The sequence below is a fragment of the Centropristis striata genome, chromosome 19, assembly GCF_030273125.1.
Source record: "Centropristis striata isolate RG_2023a ecotype Rhode Island chromosome 19, C.striata_1.0, whole genome shotgun sequence".
NCBI classification, from domain to species: domain Eukaryota; kingdom Metazoa; phylum Chordata; class Actinopteri; order Perciformes; family Serranidae; genus Centropristis; species Centropristis striata.
The window spans coordinates 31,083,645-31,110,059 of record NC_081535.1 but is presented as its reverse complement, the minus strand read 5'-3'; the positions used below and the strand labels follow the sequence as shown (position 1 = coordinate 31,110,059).

General features: G+C 37.7%; 1 protein-coding gene across 1 annotated transcript in view; it reads left to right on the top strand.

The window, feature by feature from the left end:
- gfra2b (GDNF family receptor alpha 2b) overlaps positions 1-17,006 on the top strand; it is a gene marked incomplete at its 5' end in the record, with an annotated part of 113,181 nt that extends 96,175 nt beyond the window's left edge. Inside the window, 3 exons of the mRNA XM_059357685.1 lie at positions 2,025-2,209; positions 11,933-11,980; positions 16,588-17,006. Coding sequence (XP_059213668.1) covers positions 2,025-2,209; positions 11,933-11,980; positions 16,588-16,737 — 383 coding nt within the window. The remainder of the gene's footprint in view (positions 1-2,024; positions 2,210-11,932; positions 11,981-16,587) is intronic.
- Between the last annotated feature and the right edge of the window lie 9,409 nt (positions 17,007-26,415).

Here is a 26,415-nt window from a genome sequence, read left to right as displayed (position 1 = left end):
CCTTTATATTATTTGAGATGACCTTGTGCTTTACTGATGTGTAGCCAATTGTTCTCTCAGGACAAATAAACTAAAATAATACTGTATATTGTCAAATATCTGCTCATACATATTGTATAAATCTACAGAAAGTGTAGATGATGTCCAGTTGCTCTGTCTGTTTCTTCCAGACGCTCAGAGTGAACAGTTTATTTTCCAGACTTATAAGAAGATAACTGCTGATAAACACTGAGCCACTGAGAGTGGACTAATGCATGCAATATTATTTGTTAATAGCTTGCACTTTCTGCCTTCACCTTGTAATTATATTAAAATACCACGAGTGACCTTCATGGTCACGTTAAAAGTCTTACTGCCTTTCAGTTATTTCTGGGCTTTTAATGTGAAAGGGCAGGAGGAAGCTTTTGTTGACTGGAGAAACGACCAATTAATCAAACTGAAAATATAGTATAAAGCAGAAAATATTCTTTTATTTTGCGTTTAATGGCATATTCGTGTATCTATTGACTGATTTATTTATTTATTAATTTTGTTTTAAAAGCTTCAGTCCTCCAGAGACCAACAGGTCAAAACTCTAAAAGGGAGATTAACAAGAGCTTTTCATCTATTTAAAAGACTTTATGAATCTTATGAAACTTTGATTACAGAACGTTTGTTTCTTTTATTCGTGACATGAAAGCTCAGAAACAAATCAATCTAACTAAACTTAAAGTGCAGAACATCTCGATCGTTTTTTCCCTCTGTGAGCCGTGTGATTAAAATCCAATAATGTTTAATGGAAGATGAAATATAAAACGTAGTGCATGTGCATGTTGCCATCAGGAGGCGGAGGAGCCTCAGAGGTGAAGCTGTTATTGACAGAAAGTGTCTCGGGATCTTCAGCTCCTCCTCCTCCTCCTCCTCCTCCGCTGACCTTTTCTCTCACTTATCTGACTCACTCACGCCTTCTGTTATACATACAGATCTATACATTTCATATTTCACGCACACTTTTAAACTGTCCTGAGGAGGACCATCCACTCAGAGATGAAACAACGCGTCCATCAACAGATCAATCATTCAGCCGCTCTGCAGAAGATTCACCTGCACACATTTTGATTTGATTTTGATTCTTTTTTCAAGCCACAAATGTGCTGATATCAACTTCTTAAATGTAATGCAGAAAAAATAATAATGTAATAGAGGTAATGTTTGGTAAACAAAGCCAGGACTTTCCCCAAGGAGATGTAAAAAAAAAAGGATGTCAAATTAAATAACACAAAATTGCCTAAAAAAAAAACACAAAAAGAAAGTGATAAAACACCATCAAAATATGTAAAATTCCCATAAGAGACAGAATTCCCCCCCCGCAAAAAACAAATTTACCAAAGAAAGGATATAACATTCCCAAAAGAAAGTGATAAAAGACCAACAAAAGGCTTAAAATGACCAAAATAAGACACAAAATCACTAAAGAAGACATAGAAAACCAAAAAAATACGTAAAATTATCAAAAAAATATGTAAAAAGACAGAATAAAAGCCCTAAACTGTCTCCCAGCAGAACAGTGTTGGTGTCCCATGATTTACCAAAGTGCAACATGTGATTAAAACATCTCTTAACTTCCTGCATCAGGTTTTTACTGAACGATGTAGCGACTCACGTCGTCCTCCTAACTACTTCACTTCCACCATTTACATCATTCATTTCCTCTTTAAACTGTCTTTTAGAGTCGAACCAGTAACTGTTTGGCCCTAACCTTAGAGAAGTGCTGACGGAGCACTAATTCAACCAAACTTCAGCATTTTGTCCGAGCAGTGAACCTTACCATGTCCTGCAGCTGGATTGTGTGAAGGCGTGTTATTATTAGGCAGATTGAAGAGAGCAGCTTGTCACAGAACAAACAGAAACCCTGAATTGAAATAGAAAGTTTCTGTCACAATCTCATGAAAATTAGACAATTTTCTGACTTTGTGTTTGAATACATATAAATAACAAATATAACAATGATATGAACTCCTTCTGTGTCTCTGCTGCTGTCACAGAGAACGCCATCCAGTCGTTCGGTTACGGCTCAGAGGGAGGAACTCTTCTGGTGACGGAGCCAGCGTCCACCTTCCTCCCACCCGCCCAGCCGCCAATCATCTCCAAACCCGCCCCCTCTCTCCATGGCAACGCAATCAAACCCATGGACAGTGCGTGCATGTTCTCCACCTGTGCTAACCTGCAGGTGAGTGTTCTCATGCTTTCTGCAGCAGAGACAAGCTGCATTTAGTTAACCCTCTATGGAACGGTGTTGCCCTCAGACAACATACTGGTACTCATTTTTGGCCTGTCAAATTTCTACAACGCATGTTTTTGAGTGATGCGATACTTTAAAAAAGGGGAAAAGTATAGTCACATGACCTCCAGGAGGCCATATTGAAACCCTATTTTGCAGATTTTTCCAAAGGAAACAGCTTTGACATTTTGCGCCACAAAAAAACACTCAAAACATAATTTCCTGGCCTTTTTCCATCTGAAAAAATATATTCCTACTGATAGGTGAGGAAACCTTCAGTTTGGATAGTTTCATACACTTAGACTGTTCAAGACAATCATTTCAATGGCTCTACATTGCCTACAGGAAACATTAAGACAAGAAACCTGTTTTAAAATGTCAAAATTAATTTAAAAAACTTTCTTTTTCACTTGTGCACCGTTATGGTACAATGTTGCCTACGGGCAACAAACCCCAAAAACTTATAAAATGTCTTCAGATTATGTTTATTTAGTAGCCTGGCTAACACCAGACCAATCTCAAACGAGATTTGGTCTGGAAACCAGCCATTCATTTCTCCGTAGAGGAGGTGTGGTTTACGATCCTCCGGAGCCGTTTATTGGGCGCTTAGAATGTCTATCAATAGCGTCTGTAGGTAGCTCTTAGTCAATCAGATCAGTTATACCAGATGACGTAGTAGAGCAACAGAAATGGATGTTTGTTGTGTGTGTGTCTGTGAGAGAGTGTTGCTGCTGCTTTGCTCCTCCAGTTCTTAGATTTAGAAGATTTATTTTCACGCTTTATTCCCCCTCATGTCATTCAGCCACACACATCCACTGATTTTATGGGCAATAAACAAGCTGCTGCGGGTCTCTCGGCGGCTCCGCTGTCCCCCGGCTCGTAGCCAGATCACCGGCGTTACGGTAGCGCCGGTGATTAGCGCCGCTAATAGCCCCGCTACCGGTGATCTCGCTACGAGCCGGGGGACAGCGGAGCCGCCGAGAGACCTTTCGCCTTTCAACTTTGGCTCTAAACTATTTAAAACACCGTCTACAGCTAAAGAGAGTTTCGTGTCTGCAGCAGCCATGTTGGATCCGTAAGAAAACTACAAGCTTCCAAGTGCCGAGTAGTACGCGTCATTGTCTTGCTGTCCCTCCCCGCTCTGTGATTGGATCCCTAAAACAGGGCTAAGAAACCTCCCTGGTTGCCAGACTGGATGGAGGTTCAAAATTAAATTCGAGCATGCAAGGCAGTATGGGTATACCCAGGCTATTTATTTAGTCTATTTTAAGACAAAAAAACACCCCAAACTATTTTTTCTTAACTGGCATCATAATGCGTATCATAGAGGGTTAAATAATCAGAAGCAACCTCTCTGTCTGTCTGTCTGTCTGTCTGTCTGTCACAGCTCCTCAGCCAGCCTGAAAGCTCTCCTCTCACCTTCACTGCCTCTGTAGTGTCTCTTCTCTGTCTTCGTAGGACAGAACATCAATACAACGCAGCAGTTTTGTCTTGTATCTTATCGGAGAGAAACTGAGGACGTGTCCGGCCGACTATAGAAAGAAATAAATGCGCGCAGTGGAAACACATCCAGACAACAGGGACATAAATCTGCTGTGCTCTTCTTCACCTCGCCACACATTAGCCTCATCCCGCCTGCATCCAGGGAGAGCCGCCATCCATTATGTACAGGAGGAGGTGCAGGGCTGCAGGTTAAAGGACAATACAAATGGCTTTGCATTATGTAAGAGCTTTAAAACATGAATTATAGAAATGCCTCCACAAATATAATGTGTCGTGACGGCGAGATGGTTTACACAACTGTTTTCTAACTTCTTTTACATATTCATACATTTGTTGTGGAGAAAAAGAAGAAGAAGAAGCTTTGACTTATAACAACGCGTCGTCAGGAATAATGGAGACGAGCTGCAGTTTGTTCTGCATTCTAATTTTCTGAGACATTGAGTTTTGAGTTTTCATTATTTCTAAGCCAGAATAATCATAATAACAAGAAATACAGGCTTGAAATATTTCACTTTATGTGGAATGAATTTATATAATATACAAGTTTCACTTTCTGAAATGATTGGCAAAAAAATATTGAACTTTATCATGATAATCTGATTTTTTTTTTTTAGATGTACCTGTATTGTTATCTGTAGGGGTCATAAATGTCACATACATCATGGGGAGCAGAGTTTGCTGACTTCTATCTCTCCAGAGAACGAAGGGGCCCCAGACCCCATTTTTGAGACTTAGATGAGAATTAATGCTGCATTTTCCATTTAAGTCAGTTCAACATGCACAAATAAACACATTCCATCTGTGGCCATAGTAACTATTTCACTGGTCAGCCTCCGTTCGGTACTTTATCCATCTTCTGTCACATCCTCACTGTTAATAACGGTGATATTTATTTGGCTCTCACAGACTATCCAATTTCCCCTGAAAATCATTGTTTTACAGCGAGGAGATGGAAGTGACAGAGATAGTGATAGACAGAAGTTAGACTCTACTTTCACAACACTTTATTATATTACAGTTTGCACAACAGTTAATGCATTTCTCAAAACTATTCGTACAAACTGCAAAACCTTGTTGATAACCTGTAAAAGTGTGTCACTTGCTCCAAATGGATAGCTCATTCCTCAAAAGCAAGTATTCACGTCATTGAAAGTGACAGTGACACCAAGATGAAAAGTTGAAAAAATCTTGGTTCCAAACCAACAAAATTGATGTTATGGAGTGGCCAGCCCAACCCCCGGACCTTAATCCAATTGAGAACTTGTGGGGTGACATCAAAAATGCTGTTTCTGAAGAAAATTCTGTCTTGGAGTGGAATAACAGCTGAAAGGAGCCAGAAGTTGGTTGACTCCATCCACACAGATGTGAAGCAGTTATAAAAAAAAAAAACTGTGGTCATACAACTAACTATTAGTTTAGTGATTCACAGGATTGCTAAATCCTAGAAACAAAAAAGTTTGTACAAAATATTTTTGAGTTTATAAAGCAGACACTGCTATATTTTTGAACACACCCCTTTTAACTAATTGCCCAATGTCACAGCCTTAAGAGCTGCATATCATGAATGCTGGATCTTGTTGGTTTTCTGAGAATCTACTGCACCTACTGGTACCTTGTTTACCATGTAGCGATAAAAAATATACTAAAAACCTGGATTAATCTGGTTAGTCACATTGGACTGCTACTATTTTGAACACTACTGTATGAGCTATAAGTATGAGCTATGAGTATATGGGTATGTTTATAGTATATCTCCGGTTTGACTTGTTCTGTCATCATCAAACAGAAACTGGCCTCGTGGAGTTTTGAAGCAGCTGAAGGTCATGTGATCGGTGACTCTAGATCAGACCTGGGCATTGGGCGGCCCGCGGGCCACATCCGGCCCGTTGGCTGTCCTTGTCCGGCCCGCATGAGGTTACCCAGAAATTAGAAATCAATACAACCGCAGTGCTTTTATTTTGAAAAAAATAGCAAACATTAGCATTAGCACTAGAGCTAACAAGCACTTTTACTATAGTTAAGACAACAAATATAGCCACTAATATATATGACAGAATAAAATAAACTCTAACAAACCTTGTGTCCTGTCAGCCGCCACTATAGAAGCTTTTTTCATACTTTATATCAACTTTATATGAATTACTACGCACTCGTTATTATTTACCGTTCGTTTTTTCATTTAACCGTTCTACCGGTTATTTCCTGTCACTACCTTTCAAAATTAAAGCACCCGTTTCACACTGGTGGGCACCTTTTCAAAATAAAAGCATCACAACATTGTAAAACACCCTGAAAATGTACAAACATGAAAAAACAAGCTATATAATACAAAAACATAAATAGGAACCTTGCTAAAGGTCATTTACAGTTGTGTTTAAAATAAATGGAAAAGTGATACAGTGATTGGAGTATTTACTACTTTTTACTGCTATATTTGATTTACTCCATATTAACAGTCTTATCATAACATGTGTTCCTATCAGTAGCAGCTCAAAACCAGATAATTTACTATATTTTATAAAGCAATTACATTAATATTGAGCAGAATTTATTTCCGAGTTTTGGTCCGGCCCCTGCAACCTTCGTGGTATTGGTCATGTGGCCCCTTGGGAAAATGAATTGCCCACCCCTGCTTTAGAGGCTTAACAGCAAGATAAAGATCCTTTCAACTTCCACATGTTTGTTATTGCCACCAGGATGATAAAGTAGTGATTTTAAACTCAGTTTTGTCCTTTAATTTGGAGGACTTATTGAATATTTTTTGTCCTGAATTTGGAGACGCTGTGTTTTTCTTTCCTGGCTCGCGGGGCTTTGTCCAGAACAAAGAGTCCAGATGAGCTGCAGTGTCCCCCGTCTCCTCCCACAGCTCATATCTCCTGTTTGCTCATTGTGATGCTCTCCTAACTCGGCCATGCCTCAGGGTCGCTGGTGATTCCCTTTATGTGCAGCCTGCAGACATCCTTGTAGCTCAGGGATGGTGTCTGGTGCCGCCGGCTAGCTCAGTAAACAGCCGGGGTTTTTTTAGGGGATCCGGATGTTTTCCATTCAGCCGACACGACTCAACCACTGCAGAGACTTTAGCCTGTTTTTCTTTACATTTTGATGAATTTTCTCCATCAAAAGTATGCAGAATAATCAATTAGTAGCTTGTGTTTGCAGTGTACACATGGACGTACAGACAAACATCACTGCATTACTGTCAGACTGAAGAAAAGTATGATAATACTGTATAATGATATAATATAATGAAATATGATAATTCTAAGGCAGGTTCTGCAGTTACAGAGAGCTTCTGTTTGTCTATAATTTCTAGGCAGATTTGTGTTTATCCACGATGGAGTAAATATGGTGTGTATGGATCACGTGTGAGTTCAGATGTGACAGTGACTCATGTTTGACTCCAATCGCAGGCTTTATTAAACCTTATTTTCCTGCCACATCTGCTGCAGCTGCTCCTGTAGTTTTCTGGACACCTGCATGTCTCTGTCCTCTTAGCCTCACCACTCTCCCTCCGCTCGCCGCCCCAGGGACGCGTCTTACACTGTAAAAAAAATCAGTTGAATTTACGGTAAAATACCAGCAGCTGTGGTTGCCAGAACATCACCGTAAAAAATACAGTGAGCGTATGTAAATGTAAATATCAGCAAAAACTGTAATTTATACTGAATAATCCCATTACTTTTAGGATAATTGTGTCATCGTGGTATTTCTCCATTAACTTTACATGAAAAATTTATATTTTTACAGCAAAACTGTGTGTTTTCTACAGTTTATGGCGGTAGAATTGAAAGTTTTTTACTATTCTTTGATTGACAGTAATTAAAAGTATCTGCTACGGTGATGTACAATGTTTAATTTTACGACCTATTTCTGATGCAAATTGACAGTGTTTTACTGTTATTTCTACAAACATTTTTTACAGTGTACGCTCTGAACCTCTGCTGCAGAGGAACGCGTGCAGCCACAGTGGTAGATTTAGTACAATTGACAAACTCAGTGCCTGCTGTCAGGCTGATGGAAGTCCTGCAGGACGCCACACCACGCACACATCTGGTCACATCTGGTCAAGGGCAGAGGTTTGGTTTTAAAGGAAGACATCTGACTGACTGTTCTTGCTAAGAGTCAGTATGTTTATATCCAAGTATACATGAAACTACCTAACATTATATTAACCCTCTGAACCCCAACACAAAAAAAGAAAAGCTGGGTGAAGTCAAGATTTCAAGGCAACAAACTTCGATAAAATTTTAAGATGGACAATTAAACTAAATATTTTAAGTTTTGTTTTTGAGTCTGCTCAACTCCTAATTCAGATTTTTGTCAACTCAACTGTAAGTTGTACTAACTTATAATTTTACATTGTAATAACTTTTAATCCTTACTTCTGCTAACTTCTGCATGTGCTGATTTGGCGCGATTGTAACGCCGCTATGAAATGTCAGCTAATGTTGCGACCACAATTTTGAGTTAGCATTGATACGCTAATGGCTACTCTTGTAGCTGTAACAAGCAGCGCAGCTAGCATCAGTTAGCCGCTAGCATCAGTTAGCCGCTAGCTTTCGCTAATGTCAGAATTTCACCGCTTTCCCACATTTCACAACAAAGAAATAAGAGTTATCAGAACTATTGCTCCTTGTTGTGAACCCCAACTTAAAGATATAAGTAACAACAACTCACCAACTTGTTTTTGAGCAGACAACTGGCTTCCTTTGTTGTGCTAACTTACATTATTGCCCTAAATGTCAATCATTTATATTTCCAAGTTTTACCAACTTAAATCACTGTTTTAGGACAAAAAATACAAGTTGGCTTTTTCAGAGTGAACAAGAACTTTACTTTACATTTTCCTCACTGTGTCCTTGAGTTTCACTGCAAATTATAACAAAGTCCTGCAGCTCTGTGGAATCACCACAATCAGGGCTAGAAATGGGATGAACTCAACATGTCTTGTGCAGAATAACACAGTTAGAATGACAGAAATCAGAAAAAAAAGAAAAAAACACAAGTTGAATTTCTCTGGAAAGTTATTTTTCAAATATTGTGATTAAATGGAATTTATATATCAACACTTTTGGAAGTGTCCACAAGTGTTACAAATGTGTGAAAAACAAAACAAAAAACAAAATACAAAATTACCAAAATAAAAAGCTGTAAAATTTGGGAAAAAGACACAAAATTACCTAAAAAAGTTTGCTTTGTTTTTTTAACACATTGTATTTAATGTTTCAGGTCTTTATCAAGGAAAATATAAAGGATTATTAGAAGATACTCATGATGACAGTTAGCAATATATACATATAAATATTTATTTAATTATTATTATGTAAAGCATGATAACCATGCAATTGAATCCCAATATATGCATCATTTTCTGGAGGATTTTTACATGTTGTACATATCTTTTAGCATTCCTGCAAATGTATACATTTTATAGTGAGTAACTAATAACTGTACATTCAGAATTAAAAAGGGAATGCCTGATTTAGTTCATATTATATAAGTATATAAAGTCTGCTGCACATAGTTGAGCCTCCCACCTGGATCCATGAAGAAATGTGGCTGCACCTGTAAACTGCTGCCTGTCAGCACTTTAAACATTTCTAAATACCTGGGATGAGTTCATTTCCAGCAAATATGAATCATGGTTGGCCACACAGCAGCAGCAGAGATGAAGTTACATGTGAACAGACAGTGAAACAGATAGAAACTGAGATATGATATAAGGAGAGAGCGATGGCGTCCCTCAGGATGCCCAACGCTCCCTCGTGCATGCTGCTGTGAATTTGTTTTTTAAATTGTATCATTTTCCCAGAGCACATGAATATAGCTATCATTTCTGTGCGAGCTGTGCTGAGCAGCCAGTTTACAGGAAGCAGACCTGCAGAGGCGTTCGGTGTCAGAGGAGGCTGCTGCAATAACAGTCGATATGATAATGATTCATCCGCATGCTTTAATGATCGCTCCGATAACCTGTGTGCATGTGCACATGGATGCATATTTGTGGGTTTGCAAATGTATATTTCAGAGGAAATGGTAATGATGTGGCTCCTCTCTCTCTCTCTATCGCTCTCTCTCTGCTCGCCATTATTCCCCGTCACTGAAAAGAGTTTTCTTCCTTCTCGTGCAGCGATAAGATCTGATTGGCTCTCCCACCCAGGTACCAGGAGGAGATATGCTAATGAGGCGCTGACAAAGAGGCTGATGGAAGACGCAGATAAATGATGCTCTGTGTGTGTGTGTGTGTGTGTGTGTGTCTGTGTTTACGCTGGCATTACTGCTCTGCATTTCAATGACGGTGACTCCAGTGAAGCTCATTTAACAGTTTGTTGCTCTTCCTGGAGACAATGGAATAAACAGGCCTTTCCCAGTAGATTTGCACATTTTAGTCAAATTTTAAAATGCCTAAAAATGCTTTAATTATGTCAATTATAGTCTGTTGATACATATTAGCGCATAATACAGCCAGAAATTACAGAAAAACACCATATTATAAAATGTCCAAAAATGACCTCCTCAAAAAAAAGGAATTGTCAAAAGTCGATTTTGTGTCAAAAATGAACAAATCTCAAAATGCCTAAAAATGTTTAAAATGGGTCAATTATATTCTGTTGATACATGCGATAGAACAGTATGTCCTAAACCCAAAAATGGCCCCCGCGTCATACTATAGCATGTCAATTTTGGTGAAAATTGTCAAATTTTAAAATGCCTTAAAATGATAAAAATGGGTCAATTATCGTCTTTTGATACATATTGCAGCATAATACAACCAGAAATGAGAGAAAAACACCATATTATGGGATGTTCAAAAAAGACCCAATCAAACAAAAGTCATACTTTAGCATGTCGATGTTTACAAATTTTTCTTTTAATTTTAATATGCCTGAAAATGGCTAGAAATGGGCCAATTATAAATGATATGAGATAAATGATGCTGTGTGTGTGTGTGTGTGTGTCTGTGTTTACGCTGGCATTACTGCTCTGCATTTCAATGACTCCAGTGAAGCTCATTTAACTGTTTGTTGCTCTTCCTGGAGACGATGGAATAAACAGGCCTTTTTCTGTAGATTTGCACATTTTAACGAGATGCTGGTTGCATTATTGTCAATTCTCATTTAAAATTCATCTATAAATGTTGAGAAACACAGAACGCTCCACGTAACAGCATGTACAGCTGTCAGTTTGAATAATTTCAACTTCTTATTTCTGAGAGCTCAAGCTGTTTGTTAGACTGCTGTAAATACCTCAACTGATCCCATGATACCATGAGCCTCAACTGTTGTTGCTATGAGAAAGGCAAGTCAGATGCATGAAGCAGACAGGAAGCTTTGGCGTTTGGTTCCGGAAATAATCACAAATCACCCCAGAATCTCAATAAATTAAATCTGCACTGTGATTGTGATTTTGTGAACAGAATTCAAAGTTCTGAGATTTGATATTTTTTTGTCAAATTCACTTTGGGGTTTGTCGTTGACTTCTGACCTTCAGTGTTTCTTGAATCTTAGATTTGTTTTTTTATAACAGGTCTTCCAAACCATACAACCACAAGTTTCTCCACACAACATATCCACATACCTGAACATAACCATTGCCTTTTAAAACATTGTTAATGTTGTGAAACATGTGTCCACCAACGACTTCCTCTGTGCATTTTGATGGTTCATCAAAACATGACAAACAGACTGAACTTTTTCAGTAGTAAAAGTGGGTTCATGTTCTCCTCTGGTGTTCCCCAAGGCTCCAGTCTCGGCCCAAACTTTTTTGAATTTTCTTTCCTGCAGGCAGGTGATACAAAATATCCCAAAAGATAGTATGATGTGTCGTTCAAAGAGGCAAAATCACACAAAAAAATGTCATAGTTGTTTTATAATACCAATTGATGATTTTAATCTGCTTTTATTATCTGTGGAAGACAAATAATCTTCATAATAAAAATAATAATAATAATTGCATTATTATTATTTTTTATTATTATTATCATCATGGAAGTAAACTCCCAAAGCATCAGTTACAGACTGAGAAAGTACAGGCTCTGTCATCTTTCATTGGTTGGTTCTGCTGTTAATGAGACAGACCTAATTACCCTGACAGAGAGTGGGCAGACAATGAGCAGTGTTGAGCTGCAGGGCAGTGATTATGTGTTTCTGATTCTTACTTCTTGTTTTACAGGATGGAGGCCAAAAGTGCAACCCTGCCGATGAGTTTGAGTGTGAAGAGGTGAGGAGCTGTGATTACACCTCAGTGTGTTTTTAAAAACTAATTATGGAAGTAGCAGGTTTTATTTATTTATAACATTCACCATTCCCTCTGTCTCCATCACACACACACACACACACACACACACACACACACACACACACACACACACACACACACACACGTGCTAAATGTGCTGTGTGGATCATCTTTTTTTTCTTCTTTTTTTTTCATTTTTTTTGGTTTGAACAATCATTTAATAGAAGACCAAGAGTGTGAGGTGAACAGGTTCAATTTTTCCTTTGGGCTTCAGCTACGTCATCGACAAAAAAGATCAGTTGAAAAAAAGGAAAGTCGTGTTAACTTTAATTTGAGCACTATAAGGGCCGTTAACTCGATTGTCTATTATACAACATGCCATGACATCATCACGGTCCAGTAATGTGAAACATATTATTAATATTATGACCATTAATATCACATTGATGCGGCGTTCTGTATCAAAACATTGAAATTAAAATGTCATAATATAATTTTTTTTAAATCTTATGAGCATTGTCGTTCAAAATTGTGCAAAAAGCGTCTAAGAAATGGTCCAATTACAGTCTGTTGATACATGTGGTAGTGTAATTTGTCCAAAATAGGCTAATGGAATAACACCATATCATGTGATGTCAAAAAATGACACCTTCAAAAAGTCAGTTTTTGTCAAAAATGGTCAAATTTTGAAATGCCTAAAAATACTAGAAATGGGCCAGTTATAGTCTGTTGATACGTGGTTGTATAGTTTGTCCGAAAAAGCGAAAAAACACCATATTATGGGATGTCAAAAAATGAACCCCTCAAGAAAAAGTCATGCATGGCATGTTGATTTTTGTCAAAAACATTCAAAATTTTAAATCCCTAAGAATGCTCAAAATGGGTCAATTAAAGTCTGTTGATACATGTTAGAGCATAATACAGCCAGAAATGTCAGAAAAACACCATTTTATGGGATGTCCAAAAATGACCCCTTAAAAAAAAGGCATAATATAGTTTGTCGTATTAAATCACAAAAAGGTCACGGTATAGTAAATCATATAATAATGTTTTCAGATGTCATATATTTTTAAAATTGTCATAAAACCTGAATGAGAAAGATCTTTATTTTTTTTGCCTCCTAGGATTACAGATACATATAATTCTTTAATGATTTATAACAAAGGAAAAAACAATGCTCAAAAGACATAATATATAAACAAGAAAGTGTGAAGAAACATATAGAAATACACATAAAAATGAATGTTTTTCAAAGTGAGAGCTGCTCAGTTTTGTGCTGAAATGTATGAAAATGTTGAGCAGGGAACGTGCAAAGATTCACAGTACAGAGTTCACAGAACATGAGCACGTTGGGAGATGTTAAGGGTGTGCATTAATGTAACTCATACATGTTAAAGGTGTGCATTAATGTAACTCATAGATGTTAAAGGTGTCCATTAATGTAACTCATAGATGTTAAAGGTGTCCATTAATGTAACTCATACATGTTAAAGGTGTGCATTAATGTAACTCATAGATGTTAAAGGTGTCCATTAATGTAACTCATAGATGTTAAAGGTGTCCATTAATGTAACTCATAGATGTTAAAGGTGTCCATTAATGTAACTCATAGATGTTAAAGGTGTGCATTAATGTAACTCATAGTGCCGGCACCCATGGAGGAGGATCAGTCTGTGTCTGGAGGAAACTGTTATTGTGGTGTCAGGTTGTGGTCCTGATGGACAGCAGCCTCCTGTAGGAGAGGAATGGCACAAAGAGTTTGTGTTCAGGGTGTGAGGGCACTGCCACAGTCCTCTCTGCCGGCTTCAGGGTCCTCCAGGGGTTCAGGTCCTGAACCAACAGCAACAGGCTGCCAGTAAACCTTCTCCACAGAGTGTACCACATCGTGATGGACTCAGACTCAGTTATGGCTGTGTAAAATGCATATCGTTAAAAATAAAAATAAAAAAGTCACGTTGATTTTTGTCCAAAATGGTCAAATTTAAAAATGCCTCAAAATGCTTCAAATGGGTCAATTATGGTCTGTTGATGAATATCAGAGCATAATATGGCCATAAATGACAGGAAAACACCATATTTTGGGATGTCAAAAAATGAACCACACAAAAAAAAGTTGCCTAAAAAGGCTTCAAATGGGTCAATTACAGTCTGTTGTTACATATTAGCACATTATGTAGTAAGAAATGACAGAAAAACACCATATTATGGGATGTCAAAAATGACCCCTTCAAACAAAAGTTCTACCATAGCATGTCGATTTTTGTTAAAAATGGTCAAATTTTAAAATGCTTCAAATGGGTCGATTATGGTCTGTTGTTACATATTAGGGCATAATATGACCAGAAATTACTGAAAAACACCATATTATAGGATGTCAAAAAATGAACCACACAAAAAAAAAGTTATACTATAGCATGCCGTTCAAAATAACACAAAAAAAAACACAGGTTTTTCATTCAAGTCCTAATGATAAACGTGACATCATCTGTAATAATGTAGAACAAGAACATCAGCTGCTGCAGTTTGAGTTAAAGGCAAAGAAAGTTGAGCTGTTATTAAAACCTTCAGCCCCGGAGAGAGAGTGTGTGTTCAGCTCCCAGCAGCCCTAAATGTCTGGTCTCTTCCATATGTTCTGGGGGCGGACGGCGAGGAGGGCCGTATATCTGTGCTCAGAGGGTTCCACAGGCATCAAACACTCAGCCTTTAGAACAGCTGCTGGGTATAAAACAGTGCAGGCCGGAGCTCCAGGTGACCGTAGACATATGGGCATTAGATGGGCTCTGAACCAGAAACACCAGCACTGGATCCTGTCCTCAAGGGGAAAGAGGGACGCTCAGACCAGAGTCCAACCTGTGGACAGCTCCACAACACTGATTTATATTCATTTATACACTGTAAAAAAGGGTAAACAATAGCTACTCAATAAAATTGAGGCAACAGATTGCACGCAATAATATTATTAATTAAATCTAACTACGTTGTAGGTTGAGTTAATAACAATTTAACAGGAAGTGCCTGTCAATTAAAAACAGACTAATTCTATTGTGTTGGATTCATTCAAAATTCTCTTGATTTAGCATTACATACATATAAAGATTATATTTAATGTGATCACAATAAGTAGATTCTATCTCAAACATTTTTATATTAAAGTTACTTAAACAACTGCCTCAAAATCAAGGACGCATTTATATTTGATACATTTTATCAAATATATTAAGTAAAATGAAATGACTACAGAATAATTTATTACAGTGTATCTGAAATACAGTAAATACTGTGAATGTGAAACATGTAATTTGTGCTATTTGTTCATGAGGTTTTTACTTAACCTATCGCGTACATATAAAATATAATGTAGGTTTATGCTGTGTAACTTTTGGTTCTCTGAGTGAAAAGATCCCATGTTACGCGATGTCACATTTTGAAATGCCTAAAAATGCTTCAGGTGAATCACTTATAGTCTGTTGATATATGTAGTGGTATAGTTTGTCCAAAAATAGCGAAAAACATCATATTATGGGTTGTCGATTTCTGTTGAAAATTATCAAATTTTAAAATGCCTAAAAATGCTTAAAATGGGTAAATTAAAGTCTGTTGATACATATTAGTGCGAATTACAGACCAAAAATGACTGAAAAACACTATGGGATGTCCAAAAATGACCCCCTCAAAAAAAAGGAATTGTCATGTAGATTTTTGGCAAAAATGGTCAAATTTGAAAAATGTATTTTTTTATTTGTAGTAGTATAGTTTGTCCAAAAGTAGTGGAAAAACACCATATTATAGGATGTCTAAAAACAACCCCCTTAAAAAAAAAAAGTCATATTATAGCATGTCGATATTTGGCAAAAAAGGTCAAATTTTAAAATGTCGAAAAATGCTAGAAACGTCTTTGTATCATCTCAACATATTTCCTATGTACGCGGTAGATGGAGAGATAGTCTCTTCACTCAGAGAACCGAGGTTACAAGGTAACCATACGTTATATTTCTTACAGAATTTATATTAAACATCCAACCAGATCTCCAACCTAAACGGCAGAATAGAGTGTTTGTCAGCACCACTCATTGACTCATATGAGCGTTCCTGGTTGTAAAAGATCGTTTAAACAGTAAATAAATGATGTAAACGGTAAATGAGTGTGAAACATGTCATTTGTGTTAATTGTTCAGGAGGTTTTTACTATACTGAATATTGAAATGTCTTCTTAAGGAATTTTGGAATCAATCAGTTAACAATATTTTAAAATTTAAGCTTTAATTAATTGATATTTCGATAAAAAAATGTAATATTATGCCTTTATTCTCAAAATAATCATATATTTGTATTGAGATTTATATCCGCTTTTTTCCCCACTAATGCATTTATTTAAATACACATAGTTTAGAAAATAACAATTGCGTGTTTTATTTATAATATTATAATTCAACATCTAATACAATGACTTTATTCTTAAAATGTCACACTCCAGTGGGGCTGTCGTATGATATATCATATTTTTATCAGATATTTATTCAACTAATGGCTTTACCTTTTCCTCCTCTCCTCTCCTCTCCTCTCCTCCTCCTCCTCCTCCTCCTCCTCAGGCTCTGCTGGCTCAGGGGTCAATAGACTCTCAGGACTCTGCAGGACCGAAGAGCAGCAGCCGGCGATCAGCTCCACTCGTCCTCCACCACGTCTCTGTGGCCGTGTGTGTGTCCGTCCTGCCAACGTTTCTACTCCTCCTCCTCTCATAAACATGAACTCACACCTACATACTGTACAAACACCCACACATTCACTCACACACACACACACACACACACACACGCACACACACACGCACACACACACACGCACACACATTAACACACAAACACACACACTTATAAATGGCAAGACCCAGAGAAAGTCACATGACTTGGCGCCCTCCGCTACAAGAAAATGTCAACCAACAGACATCCAAACGTCAACAACAGGCTTTCGAGGAGGGAAAGTGTTCTGGAGGACATTCAGATTATCCGTCTCTCTCCACCACACACACACACACACACACACACACATAGACGATGGAGGAGGAGAATAGAAGAAGAAGAAAGTGTGTTTTGTGAGAGAGAAATAACAAAGGCAGAGACAGAGAGACTCTTGGGATTTTGGATCACAGTGACTTCATTTCCAATGCTCCCTGTCTGGAGGGTTTGTATGCTTTTTGTGCAGCGCGGCTGTGACTCACTCCCTCCAGCTTTTTTGGACCTGAGACAGCTGGACAGAAAACACAGGAACACACACATACACACACACACACACACACACGCACACACACACTTGGACAACAAGTCTTAAAAAACGGAGACAGAGACAACAGGCTTTCTGGGCTGGACAGATGGGACGGATCCTTCCACGGTGTTTGTCAGCTCAATTCATCACTCCCCTGGACCTCTCTAGTGGCAACAAATCTATACAACATACATACATACAACACACACACACACACACAGACACACACAGACACACACAGACACACACAGTCGCCCTCCCCTTAGACCTCGTTAGCGGGCAAACAGGGTCCCCACACGGACACAAACACTCATGCTGTACACCAGTGTGCTTTTTGCGGGTCTTTATCTTACTTTTGTTGTTGACATTCTGTACAAACTTCATTTACTGTGAAATATAAAAAAAGTCTCAATCTCAATGGAAGAGTGTATATTTCACAAACTGTAAGTGTATAGTTGTGTGAGCGCAAGTATGTGTGTCTTCCTTTATGTGTGTGTTGGGGGAAATGTGCGTGTGCGTGTGTGTGTGTGTGTGTGTGTGTGTGTTTTTGTGTGGTAGCAAACAAAGGCACAAAGGATCCAAATCTGAAGTGACTGAATACCAAAGTGTGACAAAAACGCGTCATGTGGACATTGAGATATTGCTGAATTGATGGCATTGAAATGTGTTTTGAAATATCATCTTTTATGTTTTCTGTTAAACGTACAAAGACAGTTTGAGGAGTAAGTTATTAGTTCTCTATCATCTCGAAACTAGCTCTCCAGGAACTGTGTACATATGATATATGTAACGGAGTGGTGAGATAGTCTCTTCACTCAGAGAACCAAGGTTACAACGTAACCATACATTTCTCTATAGCCTCAAGAGCACAATGGCCAGAAATGGCAGAAAAATAACATATTATTGGATGCCCAAAAATGATGTTGATTTTTGTCAAAAATGGTCAAATTTTAAAATGTCTAAAATACTTCAAATGGGCCAATTATAGCCTGTTGATATATGTGATAGTGTAGTTTGTCCAAAAAAAAAAAAAACGAGAAAAAACCCCCAAACAAAACACCATATTATTGGATGTGCAAAAATGACCCCCTCAACAAAAAGTCATGTCGATTTTTGTCAAAAATGGTCACATTTTAAAATGACCAAATAATGCTTAAAATTGGTCAATTATAGTCTGTTGATACATATAACAGCATAATATGACCAGAAATTACAGAAAAACATGATATTATGGGATGTCAAAAAATGACCCCCTCAACAAAAAGTCATGTTGATTTTTATCAACAATGGTCAAATTTAAAAATGCCTAAAAATGTTTCAGATGGTTTAATTATAGTGTATTGATACAAGTGGTACGATAGTTTGTCCAAAAATTGTGAATATTAGTACCATATTATAGGACGTCCAAAAATGACCCCCTCAAAAAAAGTCATACTATATATACCATGTCGATTTTTTTGTCAAAAATTGTCACATCTTAAAATGCGTAAAATGCTTAAAATGGGTCAATTAAAGTCTGTTGATACATATTAGCGCATAACATGGCCAGAAATTATATTATGGGCTGTCCAAAAAAACGAAAATGAGTCATAATATAGTATGTCGATTTTTGTCAAAAAATAAAAATAAACAAATCTTAAAAAGCCTAAAAATGCTAGAAATGTTTCTTTGTCGTCTCGAGACTATCTCTCACCACTCCAGATAGTCACTTAGAGAACTTAGGTTACAACGTAACTGTACCTTATATTTCTTACAGAATTTATACCAAACATCCAACCAGACCTCCAACGACAGAATAGTGTTTGTCAGCACCACCCATAGACTCATATGAGCGTTCCTGGTTGTAAAAAAAGCTGCAGTTTTTGTGGATTTAGGTTACAGAACAACTCACCTAGTTTTAGGGCCAAAAACCCTCCTGTTTAGGCTCTAAACGACAGTTTAAACATGATATAACGTTGAAAATGTTGGAAGTGAAGTAGTTACGAGGGTGACGTGAGCCACGGAAGTTACATAAAAAACATTATGTTTAATAAAGGAAATAATAAAGGGAAAGTCCTCTGTTTGTTCTTTTAAAACTTTTCTTTAATGCTATAATTCAGCTGTATTAAGAATTCTGTATTCAGTGGTTTCTTTTTTACAATCAGGTATTCAGTTGCTTATACCAATAAAATAGTGATGCCCTTTTTTTGCTTCCATAAACGTCTGTGTGTGTGTGTGTGTGTGTGTGTGTGTGTGTGTGTATACTTTACCTCTGGCCACTCTGTGGGGTATTTTTTATGTTTCATAGATGCTGCCAGTAAGTGGAACATGAGCAAAGGCCTGTCGCGCTGTGAGACGTGTCCGGAAGGCAGCGTCATCACGTCCTGCCCTCCGTCCGCTGGAAGTAAAAAAAAAAGAGAAGAGAGATCAGTTTCTGTGACTATATGGTGTGGCCTTACTTTACTGTTCTTTCTTACATACTTGAAAGAGATATAATGAGTATTATCGCCCTGCTAGCAGACAACAAAATGGATTGCAATGTCCACAGAAGAAGTGTCCTGAAAAGGGGGAAATGTGTTTCGAATTAAAGGGTACCCAAACTTTTAATCTACACGTTTGGATTAAAACATGTGTGTGTGTATATATATATATATATATATATATATATATATACATATATATATACAGAAAGAATATAAACAGAAAGAATATTCAATTCTGTCTAATTCAGTATTTGTCTCATGATTAACTGTTAACGTGAAAGAAACACGGCAGTATCATCAGCAAAAAGTTACACCAAAAAATTAAGGTTCAGGGAGTTTGAGGGTTTTTTCAAATAAAAGGGGCCTAAAAATGGATCCTTGAGGGACACCAGGAAACTTGTGTGAAATTACAACCCCTATTATTATTTCCATCATTTTTTTCTTTCTTTCTGATTAGAAATATAATCTGAAAGCCATAATCTAATAAGTAAAACACCAGCCTTGCATCTTAAAACCCAGACTGGACTCTAATGAAAAGTAAAATTTTCTGTTTATTTTTCCATCTGTAACTTTTGTTGCGTTGATTTTAATTGCAAACACTGCAGCATGTAGGGGCTGCTAGCAGGGCTTTAAACTTTATGATTATGTGGAGGGAAAGAGAAACAAGTACATGAGTGAAGGAAAAAACTAGAAAAAGAAAGTGAGGTTGTAAATTTGCTGATATATTTGTAAACTTTAACAGCGCTACAGCAGTGTAACTGAAATATGTGTCTGGAGATCTAAATAAAAGTAACATCTGTAATGGCTGTTGGCTTTATTTGTGTGCAATTTTCCTTAGCATCAATACTGAGGAAAGGCTACAACTCCATCAAAAATTCACACTGATAACATCACAACCACATTTATATTACAGCTGTGTTTTGGTGGCGGTGGTGCTCATGGAAAGACTACTGCTTTTGTCCACAGGGGGCACCAAAATCAGCACAAAAAGTACAAAAGCATCAAAGCAGACGAGAGCAAGGGGACGAGAGCAATGGAGGTCACCTGGTATAAAGAGCGACAAAGTCTATGCACGGAGCCAATTGGGGTGGATGGATGTGTCGAACAAGTACAAGACTTTGTGCCGATGTTTTTGTAATTAGGGCCCGAGCACTGACTCAGTCAATGAGGGACCTATTGTATCCACAAGGGTTCTTTTTCCGTTTCTTCTTTTTCTTATTTAATCACTTACTAGGAAAAAATGAGGTGCTTGAGCTACTCGAAAACAAACAAAATTTGGAACAGTTGTCGGGCTTGGCGAAAATTGCGATCTGATATGGGTTTTAGGAATGGGCGTGGCAAATTGGCTCTGTAGCGCCCCCTACATTATTTCCTGAGCTCCAAGATTGACGAAAATTCATAAAACTCGGTAGGCATATAGAACTCTTGCAGACATACAAAAAAGTCAGCAGGACCCATATTCTAAACTCAACAGGAAGTCGGCCATTTTGATTTGTATGGCCATTCTTCAACATTTCCACGTGTAATACTTTAAAGAACTCCTCCCAGAGATTTAACCCGACCGGCTTCAAATCTGGTCAGTCATGTACAAAGAAAAGTTGCGAAGCTTTTAACTTTTTATCAAATTGCGCGGCCGTGGTGAGGCCTCAAATTTCACTCTATTGCCATAAAAGAGGAAGTAGTATTAACCATGAGTAAACATTGTCCAATCTTGTCCAAACCTCTCACGTATGATCACAGACCGGGCCTGAAGACTTTCTTGAGATCTTTGAGACAATAATGAGTTATAGTCACAGCGCCTCCTATCTGCTTCAGGAAGTTACTCTCTCTGTACTTTGATGTCCTTCTCCGAGGTGGTTGATCTGATCCACCTCAAACTTTGTCAGAACAGCCTATATATGATGCTTCACTGGAGAATTAAAACTTTTGACTGGGGGGCGTGGCCTTGGCGGCACAGCGAAATTCGATGTAACACCATGACTTGAGAACCTGCTGTTACTACACTACACATGTTCAGATCTTTTCCAAACTTCTCAGGTTTGATATAAATCACGGCCTGAATACATCTGCAGGACCATTTTGAATAATAGTCATAGCGCCTCCTGCTGGCAACAGGAAGTGACATGTTTTATACTGTGATGTCTTATTCCGTACCGGTTGAACAGATCCACCTAAAATCAGGTCAGCAGAGACTTAACCCCTCCATGATGCTAGATCGTGAAGCTTTTGTCTTTTTACTGCATGCTGTTGCCGTGGTGACCATCCACGCCGTGAAACAGGAAGTTGCTGTGACTTCACCATACATTGTCCAATCTTCAACAAACTTGTTATGATTCACTAGATTCCATGCCTGAACACATCCCTATCTCAACATGCAGTCAAAGTCATAGCGCCCCCTACTGACAACAGGAAATCAGCCTCATCTGACACATCCGATTTACATGACATTTTCAATGTCTGAGACCACCGCAGTGCCTGCTGGCGACCAGCCAGCTCCCCGACGCGTGTTGGGTGCGAGGGCCCGTTCACTGTTGCTTGCAGCCCTAGTTTGAGATGAAACCACAAGTCAACAATGACTTTTTAAATTACGTGAGTTAAGTAATGTACTTGTCTTTTCGTGTTCTTTTCTTAAACCGAAGCAAGGACTTTAACCAAACAGTGACGGTTTCCCAACATTAATCACATGTTTAAAACAGCATTTGCTAAAGTATTTTAGGACTAGGAATTAGTTGAATATATATTTATGTTCTAAACAGAAACAATATTCAAATGCTATTTGGTCTGGCAACCGAATGTTGCAAGTCTGGAAAATCATTAAATTATTGACGTATAAGGAAAGTTTGTTCAAGTTAAACAATTCAGGGGTATCAAAGTACAAAAAGTAAAAGTTCTCATTATAATCCATTTCAGTATATTGTTTGATTAAAATTCTTGCTATTTACTTGCTGCTGGTAGATTTATTTATAGCAAATAAATGTATTTGTTTTATTAATCTGAATCTGGAAATTAACTGCAGTTATCAAATAAATTTACTGTAGGAAAAGGTTAAGATGTAATTGAGTATTAAACAAGATAAAATATATGGATATCCTCAAGTAAAGTACAAAGTAAAATAAGAGTAAATGTCCTCAGTGATCTTTAGGTCACAGTGACCAATGGACTTTAAGTTTCCTCAGAATGTTTTCAAAGTTAGTTTTTCCGTCTGTGTGGGCTCTTATCGTCTCCTCAGGAACCTTTTCCCAAATATATTTGGACCACTCTGCCCTTGGCTCAACGTGAGACCTCCTTCCCTCTAATGTGCTCAGAAAACAGAGTAAGAGGCTTTTAAAACTGTGACCTCTGACTCAACTTTTCCAGTTCCATATGTTGTTGTTTTTTCCAGCATAACTAAAAGCACCAAATAAGTTGAGAGTGATTCAGAACTCGTGTGCGGCAGCCAGGAGACGAGTGGCTGACGATTAAAACCTGCGACTCCCTCTCCAACAGATTAGCGAGGAGAACGAGCGGGACGCTGGTGTGACAATCGTCCTTTAGAAAGAACGATTAAATAAAAAGAATCAAACACACTTGTGACCCAACGAGTGTGTGGGAGCGTGTCTGCGTCTCAGAGCTCTTATCTGTTTCTCACACTGTCTCTCCTTTACATCTCCTCCTCAGCATCGCTCCGCCTAATCCCAGCTCTTATTCTCTCCGTTTGATTGAGACGACAGTGATAACAGGTTGTGTGAAATCGTCCTCCATCCATCCATCCATCTTTATTTCCTCTGTTTCCACACTGAATCCCTCTGTCACATCTGCTTCATCCTCCTTTACATCTCCATTTATGTGATCCATCAGCACCTTCCCTCATCTCTCCTCTCTCATCAGCATCCTTTAACTCTCTCAGTGTGTCTTTCACTGAAGTGTCTTTCTGTGTTTGGGTTTATACTGATATAGCTTCATTTTCTGCTCCACACAAATCTATTAGGAGAAAAATGACCCAATGGGTTGCTTGTAAAATGTTATTGTTAGGTGACAACCTCTAATGGATGAGTGCAATGGAGGTTACTTGGAGTAAAGAGCGACAAAGTCCATGTAGGGAGCCGGTTGGGGAATGGATAGATAGGTCAATCAAACACAGGACTTTGTGCCGATGTTTTTGTAATTTGAGACTGATGTTCTCCACAAGTCAACAATGAGTTTTAAAATTATGTTAGTTCATTTATGTACTTATTTTAACCCAAATTCTGATCTTTTTCTAAACCTAAGCAAGTACTATAATCAAACCATGATTGCTGGAATATTTAATGACTAGGAATTAGTTGAATATGAATTTATGTTATGAACATAAAAAGAATATTAAAATCCTGTTTGGTCTGGCAATCAAATGTTGCAGGTTTGGAAAATCATGAAATTATTGACGTATAAAGGAAGTTTGTTTTAAACAATTCAGAAATTCTATCTAATTCAGTATTTGTCTTAAGAATATCTGTTTATGTGAAAGAAACAAGCCAGAATCATCGGCAAAAAGTTACACAAAAAAATGAAGATTCAGCGAGTTTGGGGTTTTTCCAAATAAAAGATGCCCAAAAATGGATCCCTGTGGGACACCAAGAAACTTGTGCCAAATAACAACCCCAAACTATTAACATTTCCACCAGTTTTTCCTTTCTTTCTGATTAGTAATATAATCTAAAAGCCATAATCTAATGAGTAAAACACTGGGAACATGTCTAAAGCCCAAACTGGACTCTAACGAAAAGCAAAATAATTTTTCCATCTGAAACTTTCATTCTGTTGCTTTCAATGAACAATGCAGCATGTATAAAAGTACTTAATAATCAAATCAAACTCAAACCTAATCAAACAGCAGCCATTTCACAACATTAATCACATGTTTAAAACAGCGATTGCTGAAGTATTTTAGGACCGGATTGATTTTTTCATAGTTAAAAGTTTCTGTTGTGTCTATTCCATTTTCCCCAAATAAATACTTCCTAAACAGACAGAAAGGCGACTTTACTTGAGATAACTGATGGATGAGCTGCTCGGCGAGGGTTGGAGCTGTGTGGTAATAAAGAACCTCCAACCTTTTCTGTGATTGCTCATTTTAAATGTCAGTATGCGTGGACACACAGCAGAGCTGCTGTCATTTACCTGGATTTACGCTGACTTTTTCAGACAACGTCCAGTCCATCAAGTAATGATTTCTTTAGCCATCTGTCTGTCTGTCTGTCTGTCTGTCTGTCTGTCTGTCTATTTACTCTTTACATTTCATGGACACATGCACATCGTGTTGCAGCTGAGGTCTGAATGACGTGGGCTCTAATGAAAGTGCTCCTGCTGCAGCAGCTCTCAGGAAGCTGGAACTCTGGGGAGAATCTGGGGTTTCTGTGCCTGCTGATAATGGGACTGCTCATAGATTGAATTAATTGAATACAGTACAAAGAAAATATATCTAATGTTTAAACTGATACACTTTTTGCATGAAACGAATTGACGTATCTTGCTTGACTTTGTATGTTAGTGCTCAGGCTGCAAGGTTTGAAAGACATATCAAATTGCAATTATTTTGATTTATATCGCACTCATAAAATGATTCATGTTGAAAACCATGATTATTTGGCATTATTGTTCTCACATTTAACTAAATAAATATATTTATATGATCATTTTGTGACTTTATTCTGAACATCTGAACCAAACAAAAATATTTCCTTTAGATCTCTGCAGCACCACCAAACATCATCCACAAAGATTTGATTCGCAATTTCCATAAAATCTGCATTATATGTGCAGCCCCAGTTAATGCATGTGGTGTGAACACATCTTCAGTGGGTTCACAAGTTGTTTTTGCTGGAAAACAGCTTTTAAAAAATCTAGACAGCTTAATATAGATGGAGTCAAAGTGGATGATAAGTGTTTTTAGACAACCAGCTTCTAATCAATGTTTTTTTTCAGTATGACAGCTGACTGAATAAAGTGGTCTATGACAGTGATTCTCCCCACAGACTGGATAGAAATAATGGACGTAGTCAGCGTGACGTCACCTGTTTGAAGCCAGATTTATGGGAGTAACTTAATGTTCATTATCAGAGAAAGTGAAGGAAAGACACAAAATGACCAAAAAAAAGACACAAAATTTCAAGAGATGTAAAATGATAATAAAAAAAGACAAAATTACACCCCAAAATTTACAAAATCACAAAAAGACACAAAATTACAAAAAAGATAAAAAATTACCCAAAAATACCCAAAAGGCAAAAAGTTACCAAAACCTGCCACAAAATTATGAAAAAAGGCCCAAAATTCCAAAAAGACATAGAATTACCAAAAAAGTACAAAAAGGCACAAAGTTAACAAATAAATATACAAAATTAGGAAAAAAGGAACATTTTTTGGACAGACGTAAATTACCAAACAATACAGAAAAGGCACAAAATTACCAAAAAAAACCCCAAAATTACAAAAAAAGACACAAAATTAAGAAAAAAAGCCTTAATATAACCATTGAGTCCAAAATGTTGCCACCAGAAGTGGCAAATCTGAGCTAATAAATAAGGTGAGAAGTCATCTCAATTTGTATTGAGATAGAGAGGACCGGACGGTGGCGCCCCCTACTGGACGTTGAAAAGTTACAGGCTTTCGGCTGGTTCTCCCCCTTTTCCGTTTTCAAGGAACCCTTAAATCAACACACATCAGGTGTAGGGAACTCGA